The 10392-nt window shown below is 45.4% G+C and overlaps 1 protein-coding gene across 2 annotated transcripts; it reads left to right on the top strand.

Moving 5' to 3' along the window:
* The first annotated feature begins 215 nt into the window (after positions 1-215).
* On the top strand, positions 216-8814 carry LOC101290576 (ABC transporter G family member 48). Of its 2 annotated transcripts, none has more exons than XM_044535037.1 (19): positions 216-881; positions 2628-2710; positions 2930-3014; positions 3103-3393; positions 3480-3570; positions 3681-4581; positions 4675-4835; positions 4942-5045; positions 5174-5339; positions 5432-5500; positions 5622-5722; positions 5856-6188; positions 6302-6592; positions 6715-6798; positions 6991-7124; positions 7293-7520; positions 7622-7793; positions 7956-8210; positions 8307-8814. In XM_044535037.1, exons 1-19 carry the CDS (start codon positions 342-344, stop codon positions 8577-8579), a joined length of 4362 nt encoding a protein of 1453 aa, XP_044390972.1. In that variant the 5' UTR covers positions 216-341; the 3' UTR covers positions 8580-8814. The 2 variants fall into 2 exon arrangements, with proteins under 2 accessions (XP_044390972.1, XP_044390973.1); XM_044535038.1 differs by lacking the exon at positions 216-881 and adding an exon at positions 2007-2521.
* The last annotated feature ends 1578 nt before the right edge of the window (positions 8815-10392 follow it).

Below are 10392 nucleotides of genomic sequence, written 5' to 3'. Positions count from 1 at the left end.
TCCTTTCTATTTCTATGCACGTGTTTGCAGGAACTGACTAGTCGTAACACGTTGTTACTGTACGTGCTATGTGGGCGGCCGGAGGAAGTTTCATGCATGTGGCAACGAACAAGCCAGCTGAGCTGACCCCTGCATATGCACAACATCCTTCGTTTCCCTCGACCACATGCAACCATGCACGCATGAGTTCCCTATATATGCTCACTATTACTACTGCACTAGAAGAAGAAGAAGAAGAAGATCAGAGTGCATCCTGCGGGCGGGAAGGAGGAACTAGGTCCTTCGCACACAGCTAGAGCGCGCAGCCTCTGTCTCCCAGCTAGCTAGCGACGCAGGCAGCCATGGAGCCGTCCTCGACGGCAGGGCTGCAGCTGGGGCCGTTGTCGGGCAGCCGCCGCAGTGCCAGCGCGGCCTCCTGGGGCTCCCGCCGCTCCGGGTCCATCTCGCACTCCTTGCGCCAGCAGGCGGGCGCGGACGACCCCTTCGGCCGCGCCGCGTCGCGGCAGGGCCACGACGACGACGAGGAGAACCTGCGCTGGGCCGCGCTCGAGAAGCTGCCCACCTACGACCGCATGCGCCGCGCCGTCGTCCTGTCCAACCACGCCGCCGTCGATGGCGCCGACGCTGCCGCTCACGAGCTACAGGGACTGGTGGACATCAACCAGCTGGCCAGCGGCGAGGCCGGCAGGGCGCTGCTGGAGAGGGTGTTCCAGGACGACAGCGAGCGCTTCTTGAGGCGGCTCAGGGACCGGGTGGACCGCGTGGGCATCGACCTGCCGGCGATCGAGGTCAGGTACCAGGGGCTCTCCGTCGAGGTCGACGCCTTCGTCGGCAGCCGCGCCCTCCCCACGCTCTGGAACTCAGCCACAAACTTCCTGCAGGTATAACCATGCATCTTCTCAGTTCATCTCGTCTTGTCACCCTGCTGCTAACTACTACTACTCGTTCCTTCTCTAAAGACTTACTGTAATTACTCCCCCCGTTTTTATTTGCTTCGCATATTAGTTTTGACTTTCAAAAATAGTATAAACTTTCATAATAAAAAATATACATGGTATGAAAATATATTGAATGATGATTCTGATGATATTGACTTGGTATTGATCAAAATTTAGAAAGTTTGACCCGAAACAAATCTAATATATAAAGTAAATAAAAACGAGGGAGATGTCCCAAGTCAAACTTTATCAACAACCACAATATATAATATTAAAGTACACATATTTTTTATTACAATCTTGCTAAGTCTCATACACCTGGTTATGTCTCAATCGATGCTATATCCATGAGATCTTACATTGAGATCTGTGTAATTTATCTTTCTAGTTTTCCTTTGTTTTCTTTTACTACACGTTTTAGCACTCGACCGAAACATGGTTAAGTCTCAGTCAACTGGAACCTAGTCACACCCATTTTATTGTGTATATAATAATGCTAGTCTGCTGTCATAGTTCTTGATAGTTTTCCCCATAAACCAGATCAAGTTTTGCATTGTTTGGCTTTAGATAAAATTTATAGGCATTTTTTAGAGGCAAAGGAGCCTTTACTTTTTTCTCTATATATATTGTATTACTTCTGTTTTGAATTACTTATTTTAGATTTGTCTAGATATGAAGAAAGTACTAGGATAGGAGGGAGTCATTTTTATGAAGGAACAAGACACTGAGATAGTGCGGAAACCAACGTTCCGAAGTTCCCGCTTATATGAAAACCATGTTTCTCTATTGTCATGAAGGAACAAGGCAAAGATAGTGCCAAAACCAACGTTTCAACCCCCCCCCCCCCCCCCCCCCCCTAATGAAAACCATGTTTCAAATTCCTTTCTTTTTAAAGTTTAAATGCGTGAGTTCAACTTGAAACTTTTCAACTGGTCTTCACCTCAGTGACCACCGAACAGCTACCACATTACCAAATGGCCTGCCACATCACCTGCTTATCTTACCAAATGGCCAGCCATGTCACGTGCTTATGTTACCAAATGGCCAGCCACGTCACACAGAATTCGCACGCTAGCTGCCACATGGGCTTCTTCTTCCTCCCCGCGCCCCCCTCTCTGTGTGTCTCTCCCCAACGGGCTACGTCCCTCCCCTCCACCCAAGGCCAAGGCGTACCAGACCAGACCATGGAGAACTCGCTCGTGGCGGCGGTGGCGGAGGGAGGGCAGCATCTCCTCTGGAAGGTCAACGACGACGTCCTGGCGAGGGCATTCAACTCTGGTCTGGTGGTGCCACTCTCACTCCCACTCCTCCCAGACCCCGCGGGGCGGCAGGGGAGACCAAAATTCAGCCTGGATAGCCACAAATCATGACCAAACCCATCACTCAGCTCTAGAGGATGGGTCGGCGGCGAGTCTCAGGACTCCGATGGCTTCTCGAGCCGAGCGTCATTGAGGTGTTCGACGAAATGTCTGTGAGCGCGTGCTTGCAGCTTTGACGATTCCTTCGTTAATCCTAGCCGGCCAGCCTCCTTCCTCTGCGCACCCTATCATGGCTTGCCTTGCAGTATCAGTTATTCACATTTGGTCTCTCTCATCTACTCCTGCCTTTTGTATGCATCGATGTATTTAATTACTAGTGCAACTGTGCAACGATGATTTGCTTACACAACGATATGTATGATGCCGGCAGGGTCTTGTGGGCCGACTTGCTTCCTCCAACAAGAGGACCATCAACATACTCCAGGACGTCAATGGCATCATCAAACCATCAAGGTAATAGGTCGTGACATCATTACTCTTCCTGCCTGCAAGTATCCATTGTCAAGATCAGTTTTCAGTATCCAGGCGGAATCAGCAACAAAGTTCACTCATCATTCTTCTTGCTTTCCTCTAAATGTGATCGGAAAAAGTAAACAAAAAAAGAGTAGGCTGATCAACTGTACCTTTTGAAGCCAAATAAGCAAGTATTTTAACATGTATGGCGTTTTTCAGGATGACCCTTCTGCTTGGACCTCCGTCTTCAGGAAAGAGCACATTTATGCGAGCCCTTACAGGGAAGCTCGACAAAGCCCTCAAGGTTTGAACTCATCTTTTTTTTTGCTTCTGCATTACGGCCGCATATATAAAAATGAATAATCATCGTATGGATATGGCAACACACCCAGGTGTCTGGCAGCATCACTTACTGTGGCCATACGTTTGAGGAGTTCTACCCTGAAAGGACCAGTGCGTATGTTAGTCAGTACGATCTCCACAACGCAGAGATGACCGTAAGAGAGACACTGGATTTCTCCAGGCGGTGCCTAGGCGTTGGTGCCAGATATGACATGCTCGCTGAGCTCGCTGCCAGGGAGCGCGAAGCTGGCATAAAGCCAGATCCCGAGATTGATGCTTATATGAAAGCTACTGCGGTGCAAGGGCAGGAGAGTAATATTGTTACCGATCTTACTCTCAAGGTGAGATTTCGACTGTTCTGTCAATTATATGCAACTCTCTAGCAAAATTTTGCCCATCTGAGTCTTAAGAAAAACCTCACTGCCAGGTGCTGGGGCTTGACATTTGTGCCGATATGCCCATTGGTGACGAGATGATCAGAGGAATTTCTGGCGGGCAGAGGAAGCGTGTAACAACTGGTATGCATGCATACATAGAAAGAATAAGCTCAACCTTCCATTCATTGTTGAAAGGAATTTCTTAATTCATATTACACTTGTCTGATTTTTTTTACTTATATCCATGGCAGGGGAGATGTTAACAGGACCTGCAAGGGCTTTGTTCATGGATGAAATTTCCACTGGTTTGGACAGCTCTAGCACATTTCAGATTGTGAAATACATAAGACAATTGGTCCATGTGATGAATGAGACCGTGATGATCTCCCTCCTACAACCACCGCCAGAGACCTACAACCTGTTTGACGACATTATTTTGCTATCAGAAGGATACGTAGTGTACCATGGGCCACGCGAAAACATCTTGGAATTCTTTGAATCTGCTGGTTTTCGATGCCCCGAGAGGAAAGGAGTTGCTGACTTTCTTCAAGAGGTCACTTCCAAGAAAGACCAGCAACAGTACTGGTACCTTGACCAGGAGCAGTATCGTCACGTGTCTGTCCCAGAGTTTGCTGTACGTTTCAAGTCATTCCATGTAGGCCAGCGGATGCTCAAGGAGCTGCAAATTCCTTTCGACAAGTCCAAAACTCATCCTGCTGCATTGACCACCAATAAGTATGGGCAATCCAGCTGGGAGTCATTCAAGACAGTGATGTCAAGAGAGAAGTTATTGATGAAGCGCAACTCCTTCATCTACATCTTCAAGGTTTCCCAATTGGTCATCCTTGGGATCATTGCCATGACTGTGTTCCTCAGAACAAAGATGCCACATGGGCAGTTTTCTGACAGCAACAAATTCTTTGGTGCTTTGACTTTCAGTTTAATGGCTGTCTTATTCAATGGGTTTGCTGAGCTACAATTTACTATTAAAATGCTTCCTACGTTCTACAAACAGAGGGATTTCTTGTTCTTTCCTCCATGGACCATTGGACTGGTAAACATCATCACAAAAGTTCCTGTTTCGCTTGTGGAGTCCATGGTATGGGTCGTCCTCACGTACTATGTAATGGGCTTTGCACCTGCCGCAGGAAGGTATACATCCGCGTATCATCCTTGTGCCCACTTCAACTTTGCATTTCAGTTTTGAATTCATAACTCTATTATTCATCTATTTGCTCATTGCAGGTTCTTTCGTATGCTTTTAGTTTTTTTCGCTACTCACCAAATGGCAATGGGTCTGTTCCGATTTCTTGGTGCTGTTTTGAAATCAATGCTTGTGGCCAACACCTTGGGGATGTTTGTGATCCTTATTATTTTCGTATTTGGAGGATTTGTCATACCTAGAGGTAAGCACCCTGTCATGACAAGCTAGGCACGATATATCAGCTATCTGCATCTCATTTGCATGGATGAACATGAGCCTTCTTCATCCTTAACTTTTAATTTGCATAGGTGACATCCGACCATGGTGGATTTGGGCTTACTGGGCATCTCCTATGATGTACAGCCAGAATGCGATATCCGTCAATGAATTCCTTTCAAGTAGGTGGGCCAACGTAAGTTTTTCTTAGGACCCTGTTTTTTTAGTTTCTTCTAACTCGGACAGTGAAGGGATCACCATATCCTAGTGTTGTAAAGGTGATGACATCTCAACTAATGCTGGACGTTTTCTTTTTTACTACAGCCAAACAATGACACATCTATTGATGCACGAACAGTAGGCGAGGCTATTCTTAAAGCCAAAGGCTATTTTACTAGAGATTCGGGATTTTGGGTTTCCATTGGAGCCATTGTAGGATTCACTATTTTATTCAACATATTGTACCTTCTGGCACTTACGTACTTGAGCTGTGAGTACCATTTTTTTTCTTCTGGTTGACATTATTGTTTGAAGCCTTAGTGAGCAAGGTACTTACACTATATATGATTTGTTCTCATCCAGTTGGCAGCAGCTCAAACACAGTTTCAGACGAGGAGAATGAGAATGAAACAAACACTTCAATACCCATAGGTGAGTTCTTAAGTATTCTTTACACTACTGCAGTCTTTGTACTAGTATTTATTTATCAAGCTACTTGAAGTTGTTAACAATAATGCTAATTAGTCACTATCTTCACTTGCAATTTCTGCAGATGAAGCCACAAATCGGCCAACTCGGTCACAAATCACCTTGCCTTTCCAGCCTCTTTCACTTTCTTTCAACCATGTAAACTACTACGTGGACATGCCTGCAGTAAGCCTACCTATCTTTCTACTCACACATATCGTGTTAGGACATAAATTCATCACCTGTATGATAACATTATCTGCAGATGTGAACGGAAATTTTTTAGGCCTAACATAAAATCTCTCAACTTGTGTTTCAGGAAATGAGAGAGCAAGGATTCACAGAAAGTCGTCTCCAGTTGCTCTCTGATATCAGTGGTGCTTTTAGACCTGGTGTTCTGACAGCATTAGTTGGTGTGAGTGGAGCTGGGAAAACCACTCTAATGGATGTCCTGGCAGGAAGGAAAACTAGTGGATCTGTTGAAGGAAGTATCACCCTCTCTGGTTACCCTAAAAATCAAGAAACTTTTGCCCGCGTGAGTGGCTATTGTGAACAGACTGATATCCATTCACCAAATGTTACTGTGTATGAATCCATTTTGTACTCTGCCTGGCTACGTCTTTCCTCAGATGTCGACGAAAATACGAGAAAGGTATATTCATTGAATCCACGTTTTAGACTCAAGTAAAGATGCAGTGTTCTTTATATTTGAAGCTTCAAATTGTAGTTGCTTCCATCTAAAGAAATTAATCTTCGCCCTCGCAGATGTTTGTGGAGGAAGTCATGACTCTTGTGGAGCTTGATGTGTTGCGTAATGCTATGGTTGGTCTCCCTGGAGTGGACGGGTTATCGACTGAACAAAGAAAGAGACTGACAATTGCCGTGGAGCTGGTAGCAAATCCTTCAATCATATTCATGGATGAGCCAACTTCTGGTCTTGATGCTAGAGCTGCGGCAATTGTAATGCGGGCAGTGAGAAATACAGTGAACACTGGGCGAACTGTGGTTTGCACTATCCATCAACCCAGCATCGATATATTCGAGTCTTTTGATGAGGTTCTCTCTCTCTCTCTCTCCCTCTCTCTCAGACACACACACACACACACACAGACACACACACACAATATATATATATATATACAGAAAATGCAAATAACTCACTGTTGTTCCTTTTATAGCTTCTGCTTATGAAAAGAGGAGGACGAGTTATTTATGCTGGTGAACTTGGTCAGCACTCTCATAAATTAGTTGAATATTTTGAGGTCAGTTTTCTTGGTTTACATGTTGAGGTGGGGCAGCAAGTTTTGTACTAATTTGCAATTGAACGGATAACCTGCTTACAAATATGACCAGTGGGCTTAGAAAAAAGTCACTGAAGACTTAGCACGCCTTGAACTCCTTGTAGGTGTATAGAAGTGAAAAACCTAATACAAGAGGTTGTCATTGCATTGCAGGCAATTCCAGGTGTTGAAAAGATCACAGAAGGATATAATCCTGCAACATGGATGCTGGAAGTTAGCTCCCCTTTAGCTGAGGCTCGCCTGAACGTAAATTTTGCTGAAATTTATGCTAATTCTGATCTTTATAGGTAAGTAGCCTCATTCATTGAACTTGAGCGCAACCCTTCACTATTTTTATCCAATGGCTGTTAATTCCTTTTAAAAAAGTACGTATTCTCTTGAAATGTTGTGCCAAAATTACAGTTGTTTTCATTTCTAATATCAACATTGAGTTCCTGTTTCTCAAATATGACCAGGAAAAACCAAGAACTTATTAAGGAATTAAGCATTCCCCCACCTGGCTATGAAGATCTCTCATTTCCTACAAAGTATTCTCAGAATTTCTACAATCAATGTGTTGCAAACTTCTGGAAGCAATACAAATCTTACTGGAAGAATCCACCTCACAACGCCATGCGCTTTCTTATGACGATGATCTATGGCCTTGTATTTGGCACAGTGTTTTGGCAGAAGGGGACAAAAATGTATGATCTTATTTTGCTGTAGTTGGGACTTTCAAATGATTATATATTAGCTTCTATGGAGGCACTAATGCTTTTTTTGCATATGTTTGATTTGTGGGCAGAGACTCACCACAAGATTTGTACAATCTACTTGGAGCCACTTATGCTGCTGTCTTCTTCCTTGGGTCTGCCAACTGCATCACAATTCAGCCTGTTGTGTCAATCGAGCGAACTGTTTTCTACCGTGAAAAGGCGGCAGGGATGTACTCTCCATTATCCTATGCATTAGCTCAGGTAATTGGTCGGTCTTAATTTGATACACATTTTGATAGAAAAATCGTGTTTAGATTCATTGAGCTTGTCCAGATGAAAGGGCTCATCCTATTCAAAATATAATGAGCGCAAATTCGAAAGTTGGTATGATTCTAAAGATTGTGCAATTTTTGATTCTTGCAGACATGCGTGGAGATGATCTACAACATCGTGCAGGGGATTCAGTACACAGTCACCATCTATGCGATGATTGGATATGAGTGGAAAGTTGCAAAGTTCTTCTATTTCCTTTTCTTTATAATTTCATGCTTCAACTACTTCACATTATTTGGCATGATGCTGGTGGCGTTGACCTCATCTTCCATGCTCGCAAACATACCCATAGCCTTTATACTCCCTCTTTGGAACCTTTTTGCTGGGTTCCTCGTTGCGAGACCGGTAAGTATGCCAAGATTAACCTGCCTGTGTCGCGTGCTGATTAATTAAGTAGATTCGTTAACTGAGGATGGTGATGATGGTTGGTCGCTGTTGCAGTTAATACCAATTTGGTGGAGGTGGTACTACTGGGCGAACCCTGTGTCCTGGACCATCTATGGCGTCATCGGGTCACAGTTTGGCGATAACACCACTCCTCTTTCGGTGGTCGCCGGTGGGAGCCCCACGGTGGTGAAGCAATTCTTGGAGGACAGTCTGGGCATCAAGCACGATTTCCTTGGGTATGTCGTGCTCGCGCATTTCGCTTACGTCATCGGCTTCTTCTTGGTGTTCGGCTACTCCATCAAGGTGTTGAACTTCCAGAAACGTTAGGCAGACGGCCGTTTATGCTGCTGCAAGAGAGAAGCGGCAATCCATAGTTTGTGTGTATTTGTGTATAGTAGCAGACATTGTTGCATAAGCTCGGCTATTTAGAGGATTGAGAGTTTGTAGCGATATGCCGGCCCTATTTTTACCATTATTATTGTTATTGATGTCCTACAAAACACACAAGGTTATTTGACACCTTTGTGTAACTATCCCAAAAACTAAACTAAATGTGTGCGTACGTGCCGCGGTGGTACTTGTGTGATGGCTAATTAACACCATCCAGGAATCCACTGCCATTGCCCACTGTGGAAGAAGCGGTGAGGTGAATGTAGTTGCAAATCGCCGGCCAACACCAACAAGAACTAAGGAGAGAGAGAGGTGGAAGACAGTGGTTTGCGCTGCGTAACAACCTTACAGCTTTTCTGTTTCTATTCTGCTTATTTATCTGAACCCTGTTGGAGCTCTTGAAATACAGCAAAGAAATGGTCGTGCTCGCCGAGCTTACAGGTCGTGCCATCCCACGACGCTCGTACGTGCATGAGCCCTACTTGCTCGCGGCGAGGAATGCGTGATCCATGCCATCCCATGGCGGCCCCTACGGCGAGCTGAAGACTAGCTAACTACCTAACAGAATGCTAACTGAAAGACTACTCGTACGTGTACCGGCACACGCTGACGGTCAGTGTTATTCAGAGAAATGGAAACTGAACTAACTGAAGTTTCTGAACTAACTGAAGATGCAAGCGTGCAACTGATTATCTAACAAATCACCCCCTAATCTGCTGCACCTATGTGATCCTAAACCTGTGACGCAGCTCACTGAACTGCGTTTGCCCAGTGACTTGGTGAGTATATCCGCGACTTGATCGCCTGTTCTCACATGCTCAACATCTACCCTGCCCAGCTCAACACTCTCGAATGTAATGATACCTGAGATCAATATGTTTGCTCCGCTCATGATGGACTGGGTTTTTGCTGAGCTCTATGGCTGACTTGTTGTCGATCTTCAGCTTCACTTTCTGAACCTCTTCGCCGAGCATCTCCGCGAGCAACCTGCTCAACCACACAGCCTGGGTAGCAGCCGTTGCTCCTGCTATGTACTCTGCCTCGCACGATGACAGTGCCACTATCTTCTGTTTATGTGAAGACCAAGTAACCACGCCCCATCCAAGGAACAAAACAACTCTGGTGGTGCTCTTGCGATCATTGATATCTCCAGCATGATCACTGTCGCTGAAACCCACCAACACTTCCTTTTCTCCTTTTCTGAAGATGCACCCATAGCCAAGAGTGCCTTTGATGTACCGCAGAATCTGCTTCACTGCAACCCAGTGCTCCTTGCCTGGCGATTCCATGAATCTGCTGACAATCCCCACTGCATACACGATATCAGGTCTGGTATTCACCAGATATCTTAAGCTTCCGATCAAACTACGATACTCAGTTGCATCCTGAACTTGTCCACTGTTTTTTTTCAGTTTCAGGCGATTTTCCATGGGCGTGCTACAAGAGTCGCAGTCACTCATCCCTGCATCCTCCAGGATCTTTGCTACATAGCTTGACTGACACACCGTGATCCCATCTTCCTCTTGCTTCACCTCAATTCCCAGATAATAGCTGAGGAGACCCAGATCAGTCATCTGAAAAAGCTCTTGCATCTGTTTCTTGAAGTGTTCGATGGCTCCTGCCTCTGTGCCCGTGATTATCAGATCATCCACATACACCCCAACCAGCAGGAACCCATCTTTGTCTTCCCGCCTATAGAGCGCATGATCGAGCTGGTAGCGCTTGAAACCAAGTGCATGGAGTGTGGCGT

This window comes from Triticum aestivum, chromosome 5B (assembly GCF_018294505.1).
Source record: "Triticum aestivum cultivar Chinese Spring chromosome 5B, IWGSC CS RefSeq v2.1, whole genome shotgun sequence".
Taxonomy (NCBI): Eukaryota; Viridiplantae; Streptophyta; class Magnoliopsida; order Poales; family Poaceae; genus Triticum; species Triticum aestivum.
Note: the sequence above shows the minus strand (reverse complement) of the source record. Positions and strands in the feature narration are given on the sequence as shown.